The sequence below is a fragment of the Seriola aureovittata genome, chromosome 13, assembly GCF_021018895.1.
Source record: "Seriola aureovittata isolate HTS-2021-v1 ecotype China chromosome 13, ASM2101889v1, whole genome shotgun sequence".
Classification (NCBI taxonomy): Eukaryota; Metazoa; Chordata; class Actinopteri; order Carangiformes; family Carangidae; genus Seriola; species Seriola aureovittata.
In genome coordinates, this window is record NC_079376.1 from 22,217,558 (window position 1) to 22,241,590 (window position 24,033).

At 41.7% G+C, this 24,033-nt stretch overlaps 1 protein-coding gene across 1 annotated transcript in view; it reads left to right on the plus strand.

Moving 5' to 3' along the window:
- Positions 1 to 24,033, plus strand: part of babam2 (BRISC and BRCA1 A complex member 2) — a 76,012-nt gene that overhangs the window by 41,662 nt on the left and 10,317 nt on the right. Inside the window, exons 7-8 of the mRNA XM_056393760.1 lie at positions 7,378 to 7,487; positions 23,590 to 23,689. Of these exons, the coding sequence (XP_056249735.1) occupies positions 7,378 to 7,487; positions 23,590 to 23,689 (210 nt within the window). The remainder of the gene's footprint in view (positions 1 to 7,377; positions 7,488 to 23,589; positions 23,690 to 24,033) is intronic.

The following is a 24,033-nucleotide window of genomic DNA, read 5'->3' on the forward strand; positions in this document are numbered from 1 at the left end:
TTTTGCAATATCTAAATTGCGAGAGCTGCAATTTTTTTAGTAAGGATAAAATGTGTCACAACATACCTTATATAAATGTAATATAGAAATTCTTTTGCATACGTTCAGCCCTAAAGATGAAATAAGTCAAATAAAAGCACATTACATTACAAAAACATTAATTAATTAACTATAATTTTTCTGCCATTGAGTAAGCCCAAAGTCTTATTGTGCAAAATGAAATGTATTTCTATAACTGAACACTACTCACACCTGCTGTTTAACAACCAGTCGACATTCTGGCAACTAGTTCTGGACAGATTATAATTTGTTGCCACACCCATCGTTCTTAAAGCCCTGCATGCTCAACAGAAAGGACACACACAGACAAGCATTTTCTTATTCTTTACTTTGCGAACACACCCTGTGCACAAGGCTTTTGAACTGTGCCAACAGGGATGTGTTTAGGTGTGTACGGGTGCTATTCTACCAACAGGGTTCCAGGTGGAGCATGCGTGCTCTGTAATCTCTCTGCAATTGTTCTAATGATGAAATTAAGACCTGGCACAGGGTGCAAGTATGTGGTGACACAAAGTTGCACAAAGTTAATCATTTACCGTGCCTGTTACATCAGCCTGAGTTCCAACATGAGTTGAGAGTTTGACGGAAAAGGGGAGCTCGACACGGGTAAGGGCAGATATTTTAGAGGAGGAAGTAAGCTCCTCTTGGACATTCGTGCCAAGTGGGTTGTGTCGACTTGTGCTTGCGCTTGCATGTTCTGTATTTTGAGGTGGAGGGAGCAGGATCATCATGGCCCCTGGAGTGCACCACAGCTCCACTCATCCCCCTCCCCACAAGCAGCAGCAGCAGCAGCAGTACTGCCGCATCATTAGGAACAATATCCTCAACTCTCTTTCTCAATCAGAACATTTCATGTCATGCAATGAGACATTTTGGCAGCCGCCACCTTGACCCCGCGTTTCTCGTCCTTAGGGTGTGATGGCGTAAGTCGCTGTCAAACCTATGAAAAGGCTGACACACACATAACTCTGTATGTTAGACATTCATTCACTATATTCTGTACAAGTATTATTTAAGACGTTGTAATGGTCAGTGCTTTTTGTTTGTGCTCACTGTTGATATCGAACACAAGATCAATTTTTTTGCTGTTGTATGATGATTCTCAACATTAGTTATTAGATGACATTGAAATGTATCTGTGGGAGAACGACGGCAATTTCCAGTGAAGTCCAAGTGAATAGAACTGTTGTGTAAATTGTGCATATTTATTTCCCAATGCTTTACTTTTCCATCGTCTTAAATCATTAAATTTGGAGCCATTATTTAAATATTGACCTGGATAGTTACAAACAGCGGGTACATACAGAGCTGAATAGCACAAGGTCCTGCAATTAACTTTAAAAAACCTTGTAAAATATAAAAAATGTAGCACTTCACCATAGGAAAGACATTTTTCCTCTGACACACTGATTACTGCAACTTGTTTTTTCATAGGTAAAATCAAGCTTTCTATAAAAGGTTTTTAAGGATAATGAAAAAAAGTCATGATTATTGATTCAGTTGCCGTGGATACATAATACAAATAAAAATACAAAAGAAGATACAGAAAAGATTCTGTCATTTTTTTTTTAAGTTTAAATGTTCTGCATCAAACACTGATCATTGGCGAGCTACATTACTAGAAATTGGGAAGGCAATCCTACAGATGAAAAAGACATGCAGTGACACTCGGGTTAGTGTGTAGAATGTAAGACCTTAAACAGACACAGAAACACAGCAAAGGTGGCACAAGTGTCAGAATGGCAGATGCTATTCCACTCCTTGCCTCCACATGGTGCATGTTGGCATGTCCTCTACTATTCAAAACTGCTGCTGTTATGTGTCTTTGTTTTTTTGCTAATAGGTGCCACATGTTGGAACTGCAGAAGTGAAACTGTCTGTCCTGTGGCTCTACAGTTGGACGATGCTGGCTGGGCCTCTTTCATAGTGGTGTTTCACCACTATGAGACCTTGTTCAGAGTAGTGCTCGCTTCTCCAATTCTCCCTTGTCCCACCTAACTGAGTGGCTCAATGTTTAATTTGGCTCGGTGTTAGTAAAAGTATAACCTGTTTTTTCTGCTGCATATTTTGTTTCTTATTAGAAAGGTTTTTTAAGTTAATGAAGCCATTTTTTTTAAATAAATGAATTTATTTAGTAGTAAATAAATGCAGTCAAAAAGAAAATCCCACAATGCTTGCAGGCGATGTAGATTCTTATGAAACGACTGAATCTTCTTGAGCTTGAACACCAGTGTTCCTCTAAATCTCCTACCTGGATTTCAAAAACTGACCAGTAGTTATTGCAGTTTTCAAGGTTTTCTTGTGGGGTCCAAAATGTTGCCCAATCAGTTGGTTTTCAAGGGGCGAAGCAGCACTGTGTCCAGCATATGTACAGGGGCACTCAAAGCTGCTCGCCTAGAAGCTGGACATGTCCTTGCACAACAACCCTGCTGTCAGTCAAGCCGCCCCACTACGTTGGGCATGACATTTAAAGTTGGGCGAAGAAGGCAGACAAAGTGCCCTTACCTCCTCCGTACTAGCCCTGCAGTGAAGCCCCTGTGTAGCGTTTGCAGATGAGTGTGTTTGTGTGTGTTGTGACTTTGGCCAGACTTGGTCTGGCATAAGGACAGCTGTCACATCTCCAACCTGTCACATGCGATACAGAGCAGATGCCAGAGGCCGGGGCATCAGGAGACACAAGAACGGACACAAGGAAAAGTGTCCTCGCGCTTGTGTGTACGTGCGTGTTCATGCACGCATGTCTGAAAGAGTAAGGAGGACGGAAGACGTGGGGTGGTGGCCACGTGAAAGGGTTTGACTCGGAGGCACTCACTAACCTTGATGTCCGAACACACACGCACGCGTGCACACTCTTCACCCGCTTTCTTAAATCCTGTCCCTGAGCAGTTGAGTCAAATTCTCTGGGGGCATGTAGTAAATACTGCCTCAACGTCCAACTACCACCCCTGCAGGACGCCCTCCTTGCGGTCTTGCAGTCGTCTGACCCAGGCCATTTCCGTGCTCATTACTTACCAATGAAGAAGTCTCTTCATTAAAGGCCTGCCTATGGCCTGTGGAGCAAAGGCTTTTTTTAATGTTCGTTCTCTGCTAATTCTTTACATAAGCAAGCAGCAGATGCCCTCAAGTGTATTGGGTTAAAAGGGCTGAAGATGTGTGTATGTGTGTAAAGAAACATTAATGGCCATTTGGGGGCTTTTATTTCATTATAGAGAGAAAAGCTCCTCTGTTTCAATTTAAGTAATGGTTTCAAGGCAGCCAGGTTAAAAGGTCAACTTTTGTTCTCATTAAGATATTTTTTCACAAGCTTCCTGTGTAGATTTGCAAAGTTTTGGGAACAGAAAATTGTGAGAGAGAATTCAAATGCCTGCAATTTCTCACCACACTGCAAGGACACCCCCTCAGCATATTCTGTATTCCATAATCAAAACCAGCTGTCAAGTAAATCATTTGTGTTGCCCTTCTACACTTTATTTTAAAAGTCCCACTTAATAGGCATGAAAACTTTGTGCAGCACAAAAGCTTCAGATACAAACATCTTTGTTTCGCTCTCAGTAGTCACAAATAAGCCACAGTATTTTAACAATGTGCAGAGGGGTCTAAAAGTCTGAGACCCGTTTCCAATTCAACTGAATGGGAAAGCGATTTCAGACTTTCAGACCCCACTGCATTTTAAAAGCAAGTTGTACTTCCTCTATGCCTGAAGGATTGTGGGTTTTGAAGCAACTGTTCATGGGACTTAAGCCGTCATTATGATGAAGAATGTTTAAAGTGATACAGGAAATCCCACAGCTGCATAGCAACTACCTGAGGTCCCAAATTACTTAAATGCAGTTTGTATCTGCTCACACAAAGAGAGATGTGTATGAGCACAGCAGTGGTCACCAACCAATCCAAATAGGAGCTAGGATTGAAGCTAGAAGCTGATGGGTCAGATGATAAGATTCGCCTGCAGCAATACGCACCATTCGAACAGCCAGTTATAATAGTTTCAATTATATATTGTTTTGTTCACATATTGTTTTTTTTTAATGTAATACATTTGACTACACACATGACTCATGATGGATATTTTCATAGTTTGTCCTGAGGAAATGAAGGTACGGCAAGAAATCAAACACACCCTTCAGCCTAGAAGACAAATCTTCAAATGTGACACATTAACAGATTAAAAAAACGCAGCAGCTATTAGGCAACAGGTGTAATAAAAGACTGCCATAATAGACTAGGTGTCACAATAGATTTAGTGCACTCGTGCCAGGTTTTGTGATGCACGGATGCACATCCTTGGTTTTACCTTGACGCCGTGTTGGAGATCCTGTCGGCTTCTGAAAAAAGGGATTATTATTATAAACAAATTTGCAACAGCAGTGCTACACTGTTAACTTCTGTGATAAATACAATGCATTTTCTGTAAGTCCCAATGTCATTTACTTATGCAAAGCTTTTAACGTAAAACAAGAGCAGCAGTGATTGCTTTGATTTAGCAGCTTAAACTATTTGCGCAATGCGGTCTACATGTGGCTTCAGGAGTGAATACAAGCAAATGACCTTTCAACTGAAATTCCTCACGAATTCCACGACAACAGGTTGATCGTGATCGACAGGTTGGTGACCCAGAAGCTTTTTTAATTTAATAGGTGTAAATAATATTTTAAGTGTAAAAGTGTGCGTTTCATACCCCGAATTACTGGCGATAAAACTTGGCGCAACTCATGTTGGCAAATAGTGTTTGCGTGTTTCTTCTCAGTTTTATAAAAAAGTTTTGTGTTTTTGAAATAATCATGTGAATTTGATGCGTAGTGGTACTTAACTTAAACCGACAAAAAACTATTTTTATCTGCGCAGCTTCAGCTCCCTTGCACAGCACATTAATTTAGAATGGCAATAGCTAAAACTTAAAGGGTCTGCCTTTAGTTTTTTTGTTTGTTTGTTTGTTTCGTTGATGCAATATGACTTGTGACAGCTCTTCGCTGTCTTCTGGGACAAGATGAGTCTGAATCATTCCACAAAAAGGCCGTCCCTTCAACAGCACCCTTGGTCTGACCGAGTCCCAGGATGGTCCACTGCAGCCCGCACAGAGCCGCCCCATGTTCCTCTTCTGGCCTCCTCACCTTCCTGTTGATTTTCATTCATCTGTTTACTCTGTTCCAGTCCAGAGGAACCATCCATTAAATCACCTTTAAAGATGAGAACTGGACTTGACAGCTACAAACTGGAGCAAAACAATCTTTTCACAAAAACCCCACGCCCACCCCAGACCCACATCGCCATGCCTGTTCATGTCTGTCCCATATCGTCAGCGGCAGAAGCCGCGAGCGCTGCTGTGAGACAGAGGGCAGTTCTTGTTTACTAATGCACACTATATTGATGTGAGCTGATTCCATCAGGCAACACTTTTGGATGCCACACACCCTGCCGTCTTTCACTGCCTCCCTTCAACTCCTTATGTCTTTACCCCCTAATGTATCTGCCGCGACAAGGCAAACTGCGTGACAGTCTGCAGAGCTGCAGCCATTGTTGTGACTGCTGATATCTGCATGTTTGTAAATGCTCTGTAGACTAACGAACTGTTCATTAATGAGCCTTATATTTGCACTTCATGATACACACTTAAGGATAAAACTCTTAAAACCTGCCGCCTCTGGACCTGAAGTCTGTCATACACACAGGGCTGCAACTAACTCATATTCATTTCATTGTTTTGATTTATTTGATTTTATTTATTTATATTTGTTTAATTCAACACTGTAGTTAGAATCATTAGATTACATGCAGAGAAAATTAATTCTGCTCCACTTGGAGAGGACATGTTCAGTGAAGGAATTTTATTTTCCGCCCACTCAGATGTATTTTTCTCAAACCAATGGTCACTTCAGTTTTTGATTAACAGGCATGTGTAATTAGTTAATAGGCCTGATCAAGTTTTAGGCTGCCTTGCTGCAAACTGGTTTCACTTTGCCTCTGTCCATCATGTATGGTGGTTAGATTTCCTCTCACCACGGCGGGCAGCGATTATAACAAATGGATGAGTTCAAACCATCTGTAAGACATTTGATTAACGCTGCCGAGCCTCTGTCGGGAGAGCGAGGCCAGAATTGTGCTTGATGTGGAATCACTCTAATGACAGTGCCGCGGAAGTAGCCACGCTCTAGGAAAAACATCACAGAATGAGAAATTAGAACCTCGGAGAGACAGACGAGGTTTGTAGCGAGCAGCTCCGGGTGGCCTCTGCATCCATCTCACACATGATTTGATTGGTGCTCCCAGTCATCAGCTCAGCCTCATGGTGCAGCTGTTGAAGCTAATGTGGCATGAAACTAAACAGATGTTTCTTCTGGTGTCTTTCCTCCTCTCCTCTCCATCTTCTTCAACATTTTGGGACTTGCACACTTGTTGTGTAACCCATCGTTGGTTTTCCATCAAATCTGAACCCTGTAACCAGCATCTGAAACCTTTTCCGATCTTCTGACGTTTAGCTTCTAACTATTTTAAATTACAGAAAGTATAACTCAGGTTCGCATTCACAGAGCAGTAGCTCAAACTGCTTTAGACAGATAAAATATTCATTGTTCTGGAATGACAACCTCTTTGATGTATATGTTGCTCAAACTAAAATCCTGATGTTGAGCATCATGTTCAGCATCTTAGTTTAGGGTGTTAGCATGCTAACATTTGCTAATAAGCACAAGTACAGCAGAGGCATATGGGAATGTATTTAGTCATAAACCAAAATAGTGGACCAGTTTTTACCAGTCTTTGAAAGTGTTGACCTGATGATGGCGCTATGAAAGGTTAAGGGGTTGCCAGAGTTATTACAATCCATCCTGAGGGGAACAGTAATGTCTGTACAATCCATCCAAAACCACAAGTGTCAGCCTTGTGGTGGTGCTAAGGGAGAAGCCAGAGGATTACCAGCATCATTAAGAAACGTGAGAACCAAACCGTTCCAGTCCATCAAGTAGATATTGTGACATTTAACTGGGTAACTGAAAACCCAAAGATCCCCAAAGACAGTCTGCATCTTTCTCTGGAGACCATGAATGTCTGTCCAAAATTTCATGGCAATCCAACCAATAGTTGTTGAGATGGTCTGCACCAAAGAGGAGGGCAAACCAAACATCACACAGATGTCACACGGCTAGCATGGTTAATATAAAGAGAGAACAGATCCATGTATCTATTGATAGATTGACCGGCTTCGAATGGTATCTAGAACCTAACCATAACAATCTCATGTATGGTCTATGTAAAGGAGTCCCAGCCCACATCTCAATGGTATGTTGCTTAGGTGTTGTGTTTTGTCATCGTCTTTCTCAGGACACAGCTCTGGACCCTGGAGAGGATGTGGCCCTTCTCTCTGTGAGCTTCGAGGATGCTGAGGCCACCCAAGTCTTTCCTAAACTCTACCTCTCGCCCAGCATTGAACAGTAAGTACATCACATCAATCGTTCACTCGCTCTGTTTTCCATTTATCAGTTTTATTTTACGTTTTGATGAAGATAATGAATTGTGTATACAGCCTGGGGGCCCCATTTGGTCCCAAGGATGTACCAAACACAGCTGAGTCAAACATGAATCAAATGGATTTATAGCTATTTAAAGGGGCTTTTGGTAAGTTTTGTCTGCCGCTGAACACTTCCCGGTTTCTTGCTGGGAGTGGGTCATGATGACTCTTCAGGACAGACTGTGAGTCGCTATTGGAAAGTGAGGAGACGGACAGGGGATAGCTGTTGTTAAGGTAACCATTTGGATCTAACTAAACTCTTATTTCATTGGGATGTTACAAAACCAATCTACTAGTCTCGCCACACTCCTTAGTACAAATCTTGTATTTGTCTTCCATCACATGCAAAATTCTATATAAGGATGAAGAATGAAAAAAGTCTTGTTTGTTTTAGTAACTCGCTCATAAAGACGAGATACCTTGAGAATCACGGGGGAGGGGTAGGAAAGGTCAGCCAAAGGTGATGTGGGCCCTCTCGGCACTCCTCCTGATTTCTAGGATACAAGATGTAGTTGACGGATTAGCCTGAGTGTGTTGTGAATCCAGCGACATGTTATGTCATTGTGAATAATCCCATATCCTAGCGTCTGGACTCATCAGTCGGTTCCTCAAAAACAATAAGGGAAGAACAAAAAAATGAGATGGATGACACACAGCGTCTGAGCTCGGGATGACTGGATGTCTGCTGACATCTGGGGTGTTAACAGTACAGAGCCTGTGTGTACATCTCTGTCTGTATATTTGTGTGTGTGTGTGTGCGTGCGTGCGTGCGCGTGTGCGCGTGTGCAGGCTTGTGTGGAATGTTTTCTGTGAGTCTGTGGGCACTGTGTGAGTGGGTACTTCAGCAGTGTGCGTATTCTCTTTGTTCAAAACCATTTTTTTTTTTTTGTCTTGCTAGATTTAGTTTGTATGTACGTGTTGGTGTGCATTTGTCAGTTTACATTTGTGTGTGTCTGTGTGTGCAGATGGGCGTGTGTGTGTGTGTTTGGATGCATGCATGCTTGTGGGTTTTTATATCCCAAATGTATGTCTGTTTTCATGGGTTTGTGTGCATGCACCAGTATTTGAACAGGCGTTGCTCTCAACACAGACTTGATAAGTAGATAGATAAGTGTGTGTGTGTGCGTGTTTGTGTGTGTGTGAGAGAGAGAGAGAGAGAGAGAGAGAGAGAGAGAGAGAGTGAGCGAGCGAGCGAGCGAGCCAGGTATGGGCCCACTCTGACCTCAGGGCCCCACAGTCTGGGCTTGGAATAATCTCAGGCTGATGTTTATTTACAAGCACACGCCCCGTCGCACCAGGTTAACAGACCTCTGCCGCCCACCCCCCCACCCCCCAAACCACCACCACCACCACACCACTACCACCACTCTTTCTCACTCTCTCTCTCTCTCTCTCTCTTCCTCCTGTCTCACCATGTTTTATTTTTTTTATTTCTCATCCTCCATGCTTCTCTGTGGCTCTCTCTTTTTTTCTGTCCTGCTCTCTAATTGTTTTTTTTTTTTGTTTTTTTTTTTTACATTAATGAGATCCTTCCCTCCCTTCGTCTGTCATCTCCCATTTTCCTTCCATGTTTGCACATTATCTCTCCTTTACCACATCTGTCCACTTGTCTTTGCACTCCAATTCAGTCTCTAAAGTAGATACGTGCACACACACACACACACACACACACACACACACACACGGACACTCCTCCACTCCAATATGTTGAAATGAACTATGACAAGACCTTATCCTCATGCAGGAACTGCAACAAAATAGCCTAATTACACCACACAAAGCAAAGGTCACCTACCTGCTGCCTGTCCTACATAATCCTGGTTTTGTCCGTGCTGTGCATGTGTAAGAGCATATCAAAGCAATAACATGCGAGATGCTGCTGTATCTCCTTCAGAAGACACAGCTCATCTAACCTTGATGTACAAAAACCTCCAGGATGTTTCATTTATTTTTTATTGTAGTATTGAGCACTGAATACAAAGATGCACTGCTTTAGTTTTTAGTTTAATATTCATATTTTCTGCTCTGTGCGGCTCACACGTCGGCCATATTAATTTGTCTTTTAACCAGGATTGTGTTGTGTTTTTTTTTGTTTTTTTTGATGGACAACATTCTGCACAGAAAAGATATTGTTATTGCAGAATGAATCTGAGAGTAGATCTGTGTGTTCACTGCATATGTCTGCTCGTTTTAAGATGGAGCTGAGTGTGTGTGTGTGAGAAACACTGACCTTACCGAGGCTCCAGACCAGACTGAAGCTGTTGCAGTGATGTTAGAGGCTCTGCTCCACTGCCAGTCGTGTGAGGAGAACAGACAGAAGGAGGCTAAAGGCAGCAAAGTGGAGAGCAGGAAGTGGGGAAGCTACGGCGCAGGGGATGGAGAGGGGTGGTTGCTGGCAGGAGCGGCAGGGGGTGGGGGGGGGTTAGATAAAGGAGGAGATGCTATAAAACCAACCCTCCACATCTAAACCCTCTAAGAAACATGTGAAAATGCAGAGGCTTAACAGTGCTGCATCGAGCCAAGCCTCTCACTTTAACACCCTTCTTCTCCTGCTTAATGTTGCCGCTTTGTCTTGAGATATTTGCACATATGCATATCAAGGCCGTGTATGAATGTACTCCGCTACATGCCTTTGTGCACCTTTTTGTCAGCTGTGTGGGAGTGTGTTAATTCATGACCCAGGGCGAGAATGTATGTCTTCTCCACTATTGTTTGAAGACAAACGGTTGCATGCGTGTGCGAGTTCGTGCATCAGCGCATTTGTGTTGTATTCACTTGCGGATGCCACTTAATTAAGCATGCGCATGTGTGTGAGCCAGCCCTTTTTTGCCGTATGTGTGTTTATGCAGATCTGTTACCCTGTTAGTTTTCCCTCCGTGTCCTTACTGACCCTTGTTAGTCTTTGGTCTTGTGTAGCTGCCCATTATCTCTGCATTGGCTCCAGTGAAGAGGAAAACTCATTTGTTGCAGTGTGCCTGCACATTTCTGTTTTTCTAGCAAGCGTTTGATAGACTGCGACATTCAGGAGGTTCTGCATGAACCCGAGCTGCTGCAAATGTTCACAATATCGTATAATGCCAAGATAAAATTCATATCAAAACTGTTTTGGAAATTCTTTAAATCAGTTCTGATTTTTCTGAAATGGTGAATGTAGCAGCTGTGGACAACTGCAGTAACTGGCTCAGCTTTGGTTTTGGCACCACTGGATTTCAGTGTTATTACAGGCTGTCATATCAACTACATCTATTCAGTGTCAAAATATTCTGGGCTTCTTTATGTCCACAATCTTTTCTGTCATTTTATCTTTTAATCAATCATCCTCTGTGCGGACGTCCTCCATCTGTCCACCCAACCATCTCCCACTCCCTTATCTCCTATCCTATACTGCTGTCCTTTCTGTCTTATACTTTCTTTTAATTATAGTTTTAATGCACAAATTTCTCAGTCCTGGTGGAATGATGACATCAGGGGTTACCATGGTAACAGGAAGTGTTTGATATTACAGCAAACCCTCTTGGGGCAGCTACTCGGTCAGATATACAGATGAGTAGTTATCTGTTTACAGTGCAGCCAAACAAACTAGGTTACAACAAACAAAGTTCTTTAATGAAGTTATTATTATTGAAGTGCAATCAGTGATCTGATTTCATGTCTTGCTGAGTAGTTTGAGGTATGTAGTACGTCGCACATTACTCTTTATCCAACAGCTAACTGCTCCAGATTCTTCTTTTACTCCCTTGCAAAAGTGGAGGCCCGTCTTTGCAGGAGGCGTTTCAGTCGCACTCGTTTATTCGTCCATCTTCTCACACATATCTGACGAACAGATCATCATCGTGCTTCTGTTTCTGTCAATCCAGCTGTCTACACAGGCCACGCAACAGCTCGCATTTCACTCATGCTATAGGCTCATAACCAGGTCCCAATGCCTATTTTTAGGTTTCAAGTCGAGGGCTGCTAAAATACAGGTGACCTACATCACTATCAAACCTAAATGCACCCTGTGTAGACACATGCTGCTCTCACTACATGGGCTGTGTCGACATTGTGTTAAAAATGGTTGGCTGATGAAAAAAAGAAAAAGAAAAAAGTTGCAGCGAACAGCCACGTCTTGTTTTATAGACCCAACCACAGTCATCGCTGACCACGATGACAAACATACGGTGTTTTCCCAGGGCTGCTTCACAATAAAAGCCACATATTTTTTCGCCAGCTGAAAGCTTTTAATGTGATGCTGCAGCAGCAGGAGGAAATGGGTTGGGTTGGCATTAGCAGTAACTTATTGCAGCTCTGACTCAGTGTAAAGAGAGTGAACAGTGAACAGTGAGGCTGTTAGCAGTGGGATGAAATTACCCTGTGAATCCCTCATGCAGAGGCAGACTGAATCTGAATCCAGTAAAAACTGCTATATAGTTGTACATTGATTGACATTGCCGAAAAATTGCAACCCATGAATAGATTTCATGAAAATCTAAAGTATTATATACTTTAACCCAAGCTGCCACCAAAAATCACATCAGAACACCTTTGGAGAACGGTGTAAATCAGCCCTCATTATATGACATGTTGGATGTACAGGCGTCATTTCAGCTTTGGTTTTGGCACCATTGGATTTCAGTGTTGGTACAGGCTGTCATATCGGCTACATCTATTTTGTGTCAGGATGTTCCAGGGTTTTTTCTGTCTGCAGTTTCGATCTCCGTGTTCTTGTTTCCCTGTCATTTTATCATTTTATCATTTTATCATTTTATCAATCGTCCGATCATTTTGTCCGTTGTTCTGTCATCTGTCCATTCATCGTCCTATTCCTTGTTTCCTTATCCTTCCCTGCTATCCTGTCTATCTTACTTTAAAAAAAAAAAAAAAATCACTTTCTCCAGTTTTTAACTCTCGTCTTCTCGGTCGTATCTCTCCAACCCCCTCCTCCTCCCTTTCCCTCCTGTTTTTCACATGTCTGCCGCCTGTCTCTTTTCTCTCCATCTTTCTCCGTTTTTCTATCACTCTCCTCTGCTGATCCCTCTGGCTGATCCTCAAAGGGAACCGAGAGAGTGAGTGGGACTTAAAAGAGAGAGAAGCGTTGTGCTCTACCCAGCAAGGTCGTCCCTCGCTCGACTGAAATGCAGCGAGGGAAAAAAAAACAACACATACACAGCACAAGGGAGAGGAGAGCTTTTCCCTCTCTCTCCTTTCTCTTTCCTCCACCTCTCTACTCTTCTCTCCCATCACTCCTGAGTTGTTTGATATCTCACTTTTACTCTCCTTCAGCAGGGGCTCGGATCTAAAAGCTCTGAACGCAAACTCGTAAGCCCCCTGAGCTACAGTGTTATACCTCTATTTCTATTCCCTCTTCCTCTCTCTTTCTTGCTCCTTCTGTTACTTTTTCTTCCTCTGTCTTCAAACAGATCATCACTGTAATGTTTTCTGCCTTACAGAGCAGCAAGGGGGAAAAAAATGATGTTGAAATACCCCGACAGACACCCACGTTTTTACCAATAATGTACAGTTTACGTCGGCTCCTCTCTTTGATGGGACTGTACCACTGTATTTGCTTCTTTTTCTGTAGAAATTATTGATTATGATAAGTCAAATGCCTGTTCTTCTGTAGGCTCGGAGATTCACCTGCTTAAGATTCAGTGTTCATTCGTTATATAATGTTTTACAGGCTGCCTAGAAGAAAATATACTGTGAAAGGCATGGTGTCACGCTGTGTAGCTCCTGTGATTTTCCCTCCCTACTCATTTCAACTAGCTGTTAAGTGTTCAATAGATGTAGGCATTTAGAGAAAATCAGAAATGTTAGCTTTGGAGGCATCTTTGGGTATTTGTTGTCAAGCCAAATTATGTCTTGAACAGCGAGTGTTGTGTGGAGGTCATGGTATGATCAGACCAAGTAAGGAGATGTGGGGTTTTTCAAGGAGTCTAATATCCCAGTGTAACAGAATAGTTATGAGAAAGGGCAGTAGCAGTCGCTTGGATCAAGTGGGAGTCGGTTGGGAGTGTGTGACTTGGGTCTCTGTACATTCCAATTAAAGATATGAATCGCTGTTGGATTGGGGAGAGGTTTTCCAAAGATGCAGGTCAAATATGTCTTTGTGGAATTTTTTAACATCAAAGCATCAAACAGTTTTTCTGCAGAGCTGATATGATCCCCCCTTTTAAACAGAGATCCCGCCGTTTAGAAGACACTTCATCATGCCGGTTCTGCTTGTTTAGATAGCATGCCATCGAATATGGACTCAGAGGCGTGATGTGTAACCATATAGACTGTATATTAAAAAAAACAGCGTCAGTACCTTTTTATACAGAACACTGAGGCAGAATTAAGGCACAGCATTCCCGCTAACTTTCTCTGTCTGCCTTTTGGTGCTAAGAATTTAGTGTATAGTGGGTTTTCTGCAACAAAAAAAAAAAAAGAAAAAAAAAAGAGCTGCTCACTGCGGCTGGAAACAACACTGATGAGTGGGTTGAGAGTGAATCAAAACAGTGAAGCAGTGATAACCAAAACAATGAGCTGAAAGATGCTCAAACGCTTAGTAGAGCAGCGAGGGACTGTAGAGTCAGGTGATATTTCTGTGTGGGATCATCATCTTGAGCAACTCCTTTGAAATAGAAGTAGTCATGTGATCCATTGTTGATATAAAAATGTGATGCTGTGGATGGGGCCAGGCACAAACACGTGTTTTAACCACTTTAAAAAAAAAAAAAAAAAAAAAAATGGCTACAGAAAAGTGGCCCGTAAATAATAAACAATATCAGTTGAAGTGTACGGTTTATTTTGAATATTTTCACTGCTTTCCTCAGCCCTTTCCTCTGGAACTACATTTTCTCAACCGCTGTACCACCGTATTCCTACGCACAAGCACGTTTTTTTTTGCGCCCGGCCTCATCCACAGCAGCTCAGCTTCTGTGCCGGTGCTCCCGGCTGCTTCTCAAAACTGTGAGCATGCCGATCCAAAATCTACTGCAGGTTATACACTGACTATGTATAGGTACCCAACACAAGCCCACGTCAAAAACCCCAACTATCACTTTATAGTTCACCATGATCAATAACAGTGATTGAAACCAAAATATGTGGCAAATACTAGCACCTGTGCTGTGGCTTCTGCTGTGTTTCCCACATTTGCCACTGATTGTGAAACTTCAAAAGAAGTGTTTATTCATTTATTCATTATGGTGAGAGGGGAGGGGTTAATTCAAAATACCTTGCGTGTATATTTTCAAATTATCATTCGCATGACTCGAAGAGTAAGAAAATTCAGTATTAATTCAACCTGCACGTTGCTCTTTCACAGATGTGTGCCAGAAGTGTCTCTTCAAGCAGTTACCTGCAGCAGGAAAATGCTCATTAGCATGGCTTATTTATCTGTAATAGTGAAGGATTTGAGTTAGTAATTTGAGTTGCGATTGTGTCCTTGCAGCTTGGATCAGTTACGGGGAATTTCAGTGTTTAATTTACAATCATCATTAAGAACCCCATGTGCAGTTTTTTTTTTTTTTTATTTATCATCATCGCTTTTGTGTCTCCACCAACTGTTTTATAACCAGACTCGTCGCTCTTTTCATTTTCACTTTTACTTCTCGTTTACCTGATTGTACTGTGCCCATGAGATGAGTTGGATACATCTCTCCTTCCCCCAGAAAACCTGCTGCATTGCATAAAAGAATCGAGTGGGCACCGTCTCTGCCCCCAAACCAGATTTAGGAGCCCAGAAAAATCAACACAGAGAGACAGTTTTAGGCTGCAGTGCACTAATGTTTGTGTATCTGCATTTGCCTTTAGGTGCCTGCGCGCGTGTGTGTGTGTGTGTGTGTGTGTGTGTGTGTGTGTGTGTGTGTGTGTGTGTGTCTGGGCGTGCGCATGCCCGCCTGCCTGCCTGCTGATGTGTGTGAGTGAGTGAGTGTGTGTGTGTGTGTGTGTGTGTGTGTGTGCATGTGCCTGTGTGGGTGTGTACAGTTTGTGTGTGTCCCTTCTCCAGGGTCTGTAGAGGTGTTGTATAGCCTTTGAAAATGTTTGCATTTCGATCAGATATTTTTCAAGGTTTTGTGAACATCTTGTCACAGTCAGAAATTGTCAGTCTGATATAATAAATTCACCACTAACCCAGCAAACCCACTCGACAGTCTAAGATGTCAGCGCAGACGCATCTCTCACTCTCAGCAGCTCAAAGCACTCTGCCACTTCTTCCTCCTCCTTGTCACCTTGAACACTTGTGCATTATGTGTCTGTGTGAAGTGAGTTTTGTGATGCTACTTTATCATTGGTAACACAGTCGCTTCGATACGTGGGCCATCTCTGATTCCTCTTGTTCGGAATACGATGTGTGTCTTCGCGCAATATCGTCACATCTGAAGAAGCTGAAAGTAGTACAGCATGATTGAGAGTTTCCAAATGATTTGGCAGTTTTGTGGCTGTTACTAATAAATGTGTTACCTAGAAACTATATAACAATTTACAGGAGGGAATCACATGGGTAATATTACAAGCATAATAAGGGGAGAAAATAGAAAATATCAGAGGAATACAGAAGAAGAAATGGTGAAAAAGTGATTATACAAAGAACACACATTTTCAGGTTTGTTTTATTGATCTTAATGAGTGCATAGCGTGTGTGTGTTTGTGTGTGTGCGCGTGCGCGTGCATGCGAGCACACATCTGTATGTGTGTGCACGTCTGTGTGTGTTTGTGTGTGTGTCAGAGAGAGAGTCATTCATACTACAAAAAAACAATGGTAAAATAGTCGTTTGTAATTTGTTTAGTCTGTGCTACTGAGTTTTTTGTTCTTGTTTTTATGCCATATGTTTTTTTGTGTAACAAAAAGAAGAACATTCACTTCAACGTTCACTTGCAAAGTTTGACTCGTGTTATATGCGTGTAAAAGCAACCTAGACCGTATATTCATGCTTCAAGTCTATTTTGTCCTATTTCACCTGCGTAACCACAGGCACTACAGCCCTCGAGGCACTGAACTTGAACGCAACCTGAGTAGACACAGGTGAAGGACTAAAGCTTTTCATGCTGCTTTGCTAATGTGCTACTTTTGCTATGTGGGCTGTGTTGACACAGTGTTTGGCTACTAAGATACACTGGTTACGCTTCGGGAAAGATTCCAGTTTTACATATTGAAAGCGAAACCTGTTCTGTCTTGTGCTTCAATTAACTCTTGTCTTGGCTAACCAAGAGTTTTAAGCGCCTCAACACAACCATACAAATCGTTACCATGCTTTGGTCACCACGAGTGGATATTACATTGCAGGCGTGGACATTGGAAGGAAAACAACGTGAAGTGAATAATTTCTAAGTATCAACATTTTGATTTGTTCATTAAAACCATTTTCTCATTATGTTGATGTACAGTGTCATTCCAGCTGCATTGCATTTCTCACAAAATGCATATGCTGTTGCATTTAGAAGTATATAAATGTAATTTCTAGGCGCCATGGTTGTTTGTGTGGTACATACTGTATTATGTGCCAGAATTCATTGCTCCACCTGGTCCTTCATCCTCCTTGTCCCCAAAACTGGACCTGTTTTGGGGAGGGGGAAGTATTCAGGGGCTGGAAGCTCCCCAGTTTGTCAGACGTGGTCCTGCTTATTGTTACACACAACATACTGTAGATCACCTCACCTGCTGCTCTTAACTGTTGCATTTCAAAAGGCAGCACAAGAGTATATCCTGTCTAAAGCCTTAGTAATCCAGCAGTTATACAATAGTATGATAGTCACAACCTGCAGGGGGGTTATGTGGAGTTCACATGGCCATGAGCACCAACCCCTCCACCAAATATATCCGCTAAGACCAGTAGCTGATGATGGGTGATGGTGGGTAATAGGAAAATTTTGGCCCGTTGCCCGACCTTATAATATACTAGCATGAAGGTGTAATGGTTGTGGCTTGAGGCTCTGATTAATCTGGTTTCATCCAAATGGATGATGAATAGACAATCAGAGTAAAATTCAGCGCTGCTCTGCCAGGATGGTCACCTCATAATGGAAAGGTTACTGACTCTTATTGCCATAGGCCAACGGTGCCTTTCCTACTCACGGAGGAAGAATAGGATGTTATTTAGTTTAAACGGTCAACAAAGAGAGTCATATGTGGGCCTCTGAAGACCCTCCAGGCTTAAGGAAATGAAGAAGGCAATCAAAATGGAAATGTTGCTGCTTTGAAACTACATTTGAATCTCCAAGCAGTTCTTCTTGGACTTATCTTTCACTTGGGTAATGAATCATATCTGCCCTCTTTACAATTGAGCCTTTATCTGCTCTCACGCTGTCACTGCACTGTCATGCACACCCTCTCTCTCTCTCTCTCTCTTTCTTTCTCTCTCTCTCTCTCTCTCTCTCTCTCTCTCTCACACACACTCACACACACACACACACACACACACACACACCAAACCACACATAAACAAACAAACTGAGCTTCGTCACCATCCACCTGAGTCACACAGGATAATCTCTGTGGTTGATGAAGTCACAGGCAGCCCTGTCACTGTACAGTGTGTGTGTGTGTGTGTTTGTTTACATGTATGCATGTACACTGTCTAGTGTAAATATGTCATACAGTAGGTTACATTGCTCACAGGGGTTGTGTTAGGCGGCATGTCTGCATGATGACTGCAGTGTGTGTGGGTAGTGTTGAGAGCAGTGTCACCAGTGGAGACAGAAGCGGGGACTCTTCAGGGTGTCACTTGGAAAGTAAAACACCATTATGTCTAGAGTCTGAGCCCACCCACTGGAAGCTCAATTTAAAGCAATATAATGCTGACTCACTGAGTGAACACTGACATTGATGAAAGTACCGTACCATTTACTAGTAGTTTCAGGAAGTATTCAGACCCCTTCAGACTTGAAACTGTAATTGCGGGCTTCTGAATTAAAGTAAATGAGAGATTTCAGTTTTTTAATTTCATTTTCACTCTGTGGTTGTGGGTTAATGTGTGGAGATTGATGAACAATTTTATCAATTTAAAATTAAAGCAACACAATAAAGTGAAGGGGTTTGAACAGTGTATTGAAACTTTACCCATACTCAAAATGTGCACACAGATTTCCATCAGTCGGTTGCATTGCATTTTTTTTAAGATCAGCACCTGCAGCATATCACGTTGGTCAGAGCTCTCTCAGCCCACTGTTGGGTTAAAGGGGAACTCCGCTGATTTTTACACATAAAGGTCAGTCTTCTAGTTGTGGGGAGTACGACTCAGCCTCTGCAAACAGCTGTGTAATGCCTTCTGTGGTTCGGGAGGAGCCGTGCCAATGCCAAGAAAATAACCCAGATGATGTCATCAAGATTATCAGAATTTGGACTTGATGACTGTAAAATTATAACAAGAGGGCTGCGTTTTAAAAACTGGGAGTTTGGAGTTTGAAAAATGAAGACACTAACCAGGCAGTGACGGTCTAATAAAACATGCTATTGGTTGATTTATTGAAACTGTAGGATCCAGTGTTTCTGGAGCCTGACTCTCATTTAAAAGTCAAAATATTTGGGCCTCTGCTGCTTTTATTTTCTTTTTAATTTAACTTTATGTTTTTTAATCTTTTATAAGAGGTCACCCAATTGTATGAAATTGTTTTACTAAATCACTGGAATACCCCTTTAATACTTACACACATGAATCTGCATTGGTTATGAATCTTGTGTCATCTTTGAGTATTCTCATATCCTGCTCAAACACAGTGTGCAAGTTAATTTGCTGCCTTTTGTCTTATTTGATTCTCCCCATCACCTTAACCTTGAGATCAGGTGTTGCACCTCAAATGTGTGACTTCATGTTCGTTTCACATAATTCAGTTTTTTCAGGCTGCTGCAGTGAAATGTGACTCATGTTTAAGGTCAGCATCTTTTAGTTGAGGTTGATAGGTCTGTTGGGTGGAGGCAGAAAACTTTACTTTTAATCCCATTTTAGAACATTGGTTCCCAAGGAGTGGGGATCCATTGTTGCTCTATCACGAGTGGGTCAATTTCATAACAAAATAAATGAATAAATGATTATCGTGTGCTTTCCAGAGCCTGAGGAAAGGCTAACATGCCATAACAAGCTGAAGAAATATGAAACAGAATGTATTCAACTTTGTTTAATTTAAACTGAACACAATAAAGAAAAAACATGTTTGATGCAGAGAAGTACTGGTATGGGTTGAAACTAAGCGGCAACTTCTGGGGCTGAAAAATGATACCAACAAGTGCAAAAAACTGCAGTTCCTCAAATTACCGCTAGAGCCTGGCTTCAAAAATGAGTCAATCCTTATAGACTCCCATGTTAAAATGTCCACTGTTGGATTAGCCAGGAATTAGGTGGAGTAAGGCACTGCCAAGATGGCGGTGGTATAGCAGCCCACTCTGAGCTTTGAAAACTCTCTTCAAAAACCTATAGGTGACATCATGGAGGCTACATCCATTTTTATTTATAATCTATGGTTGAAACTCAGCTTGAAAACACCTTTTTTTCTTCATTTTTGCTTTTCTTTTTATCAGGCCTATTTACATGTTCAGCTGTAAAATGGTTTTAGAAGCCTAAATAAGCCTGTCATAGTTGTGCCTGCAATTGCAATGCTTTTTAATGTTTTTTGAAATGTTGCTTGTAAGCCCTAATTGCTACTCTTGCTGCAGTGCTTATTTTACTGAGCTGTAAGCCTCAGTTGTAGCCTACTTTCTTTTCCACCCTTGACTTTTCATCTTTTGTAATAAAATGATGGGTGTATAGCTCCATGGATATCATTGTCTTCTCACAGCATGACGGTCCTGGGTTGGAATCCATTGACAGACAGAATGGGTGTAGATCATGACCTACAGGGAAAAGCAAAGGCTAGACCAATTGGTAATCATTGTAAGAACACAAATAAGTTTTGGATGCTGAAAGACCTTTTGTTTGAGGTCAGGGCAAGAACCTAGTGTCTAATCTGTCTTACTTCAAACGGCAAAAACCACTGAAATACAAAAGTGCATCACGTTTGTTCACATGCCTGCCATTGACACAAATGAGTGACGAACACACCACCATCTATTTTGCGCCTCTGTCCACATTTCCATCTGAATGATATGGAGCTATTCTTAGATCTGTGGGAGGATAGATGGGCATCATTTAGATTTTCATTTTCAAAGGCTTCTCTCCTCATCGCTGTAAGCTATTTTCAATCGACCATTTGTCGGGTGCACAGCAAAATGCACAGGATAATGCTAATTATGTGCACAAAGCCTGCTGTAAATGGTGGCTTTGGAGTTTTTGAGAAAAGGATTTTGACAATAAAAATGGCTTCATGACAGATTTCGGGGCTTCTCTGTGTACATGACCTTATTAATATTCAGTTTAGCATCAGTTCCAAAGAGACTAAACTTAGACCAGTGATCTGGAGTCAGCGCTGTTACAACATACTTGAATCTTTGTGGATGGGTGTGACTCTTATCTTAATTTTTTAATAAGCTGCTTTTCTACGCAAAGCATCCTTCAGTTAGTTATTCTGAATTCACTTCCCAGACTATCTGTTATTTACACTCAAGACTTAGAGTCCAGCCACTGTTGACCTTTTCCTGACGCCTGTTGAGACATCATATTTTCCTGTAAACATTTGTGGGTTTTGGTCATGACAGTAAGGTGGAGCACATCATGAGGTGCTTCCTCCGTCCTCCTCACTACTCCCACAACATTTCTTTGGAATTTTCAACATTGTGAAATTCTCAGGACTTTTGTGTTGCTTCGTATCAACATGGCAAAATGTGGAATATATTTTCATACATACACCAAGAGGATGGGAAAAAAAAGGGATTTCTTCATGGCTTTGGATGGATGATGTGATGGAATTGCTGGGATCATAATTGTGGTCTATACTCACTGTTGTTGTGTTTCACCTTTTGACACATAATTACCATTTTAACATCATAGACTTTGTGATCAACTAAAGAGCAAGCCCCAGGGGCTGCATCTCAACATATGTGATCTTTGACCTTTAATATAATCTTGCAGGATGTATGCCGTGTACGTGCATCATGCATGCTTAACCTGATGAACGGCAGTCATCCGCAGCAGCACTGCTTTTGAAATGACATAAGAGCGTTTGTAAATGTCCTGAGACTGTTTTGCTCTAATGAAGGCTGAAATAAAAATAGAAAGCAGCGGGAGAAATCCTCTTCTATGTGTCTTAAAATGAGCATTAAAAGCCAATAAGCGGTTCCTTAAGACCTTTAACCTATCCTCAGGGTATTCCCTCTGTTTTTGCCCCAGTTCAGAAAAAAAATGAGGGAGTGACTACTTCGGTTGGTTAGTCACTGGGGAGCTGCTGCAGCAGATTTCATGATTAAACAAGCATGCACTAATCACTAATGGAGCTGTTCTGCAGGACTGAATCAGGAGGACGTCAAAAGAATAAATGAACGAATGAAGGAGTATGAGGATGATGCCATGGCCATGAGTCACTTCTTTATTTTTAATTACACAACTTCAGTGAATAGCAGCAAACGAAGGTGGTCACATAAAGTCATGATTTGGTCCCAGGAAAATTGAGAGATCTGAGCCACAAGGACAAATGGAACATAATGTCTTAAATTCAAAGGATATTTGAAATGCTTGACAGGCCTAGAATACAGCAGCTTCATAATGTATTCAGACCCCGTCACTACACTTTTATAGCACTTTTTAAATTTATTTACATTTCAATTTAAATTGAATTAAATAATAAGATAAAAACATAAAATTAATTAAAAATGAAATACAATTGCCATATTATCCATCAATATCCCATAATGGCAAAGTCAAGAAATGTTTACAAATGAGTAAAAAAAAAGTCACTAAAATTCAAAAACTGAAATCTCAGATTTACAGAAGTGTTCAGACCCTTTGCTGTGGAACTCCAAGTTGTGGTCAGATGCATCCTGTTTGCTTTAATTGTCCTTGAGATGAGAGTAGAACTTGACTGGAGTCCACCTGTGACAAATTAAATTGATTGGAATAGTTCCCACTATTCACACTGCATGTCAGGACAAAATCCAGGTCATGAAGTCCAAGAAACTCCCTGTAGACCGTACGATAAAATTGTTGAGAGGCAAAGATCAGGACGAGGGTATAAAACCATTTCTAAAGCTCTGAGTGTTTCCAGGAGCACAGTGGCCTCAAGGATTGTCAAATAGAAGCAGTTTGGAACGAACAAGACTCTTCATAGAGCTGTCCGTTTGGCCAGCCTGGGTAAACAGGCACAAAAGGTCTTCAAGTCTATCAAGGAGGTGACCAAGAACCCAACGTCTCCCTAACACCTTTAGAAGTCCTCTGGTGGATGGACGACCGTCTCATCTTATGGTAGAGCAGTTAAATGGATTCCACTTTGAGTAAAAGGTATATGACAGGCCGCTTGGAGTTTGCGAATTGGCATTTGAAGGACTCATGAGATCATGAGGCAAACAATTCTCTGGTCTGATAAAATAAAGATTGAACCCTTTGGGCAGAACTCCAAACACTGTGTCTGGCAAACACCAGGCACTGCTCATCACCTGGATAACACCATCCTTATGGTGAAGCATGGCGGTGGCAGCATCATGGGGCAGGGGTAGGAATTGTGGTTTGGTGATTGAGGGAAAGATGAATGCAGCCAAATATGGATAAATAAAACCTTTTTCAAAGAGCATACAACCTGAGACTGGGCTCACCTTTCAGCACGACAATGACCCAAAGCATACAGCCAATAAAATGCTCGAGTGGCTTAAGGTCAAGTCTTTGACTGTCCATTAGTGGCCCAGCCAGGTGTAGGTTGTAGAGACCTGCCCAAGAAGACTTAAAGTTGTAATTGGTGTCAAAGGTGCTTTTGCAAAGTACTGAATTGAGGGTCCGAATACTTTTGTCAGTTTTTGATTTTTGATAAATTTGCAAAGATTTTTGAAAACATGTTTTATCATTATCGATTATTGAGTGTGGATTAATGGGCTAAAATGTCAAGGTTATCCATTTACATAGTATAATATGGCATATTGTGTACAGAAATAATAACAACAACGAGCACTTAAAGGCTAACTGTTGTCTTTTTTATTCAATCAGTGCTCTGGGAGGCTCCTCTGCACTTCATATCCCAGCATTCCCCAGTGGAGGATGTCTAATTGACTATGTCCCTCAAGTGTGCCAGTTACTCACCAACAAAGTAAGTGTTTGCTATAACTCATTTTACTTGCACACAGTGTGGTTAAATGTGTTTTGTGTGTTGTGTATGTTGATGTTCTCACCACAAAGAAATCATTTTACTGTTGGAGTGTTGGGATCTCCGTTATTTGACATAATTTCTAACCCTTCATGTCTTGGTATTTGATTAAGAGGAATATTCTTTACTCTTTACGTGAGTGTGTGACAGGTATGTGAATCATTTCCTGCATATATGGAAGGTGCAGTACAGCAAAGCGTGCGTCCACAGAGGGATGTCTTTTCTTGCTGTAATTTGTGTATGTGCACTCAAGCATGTGTGTCTGGCATCTGTCGTCGTGGGCGTAC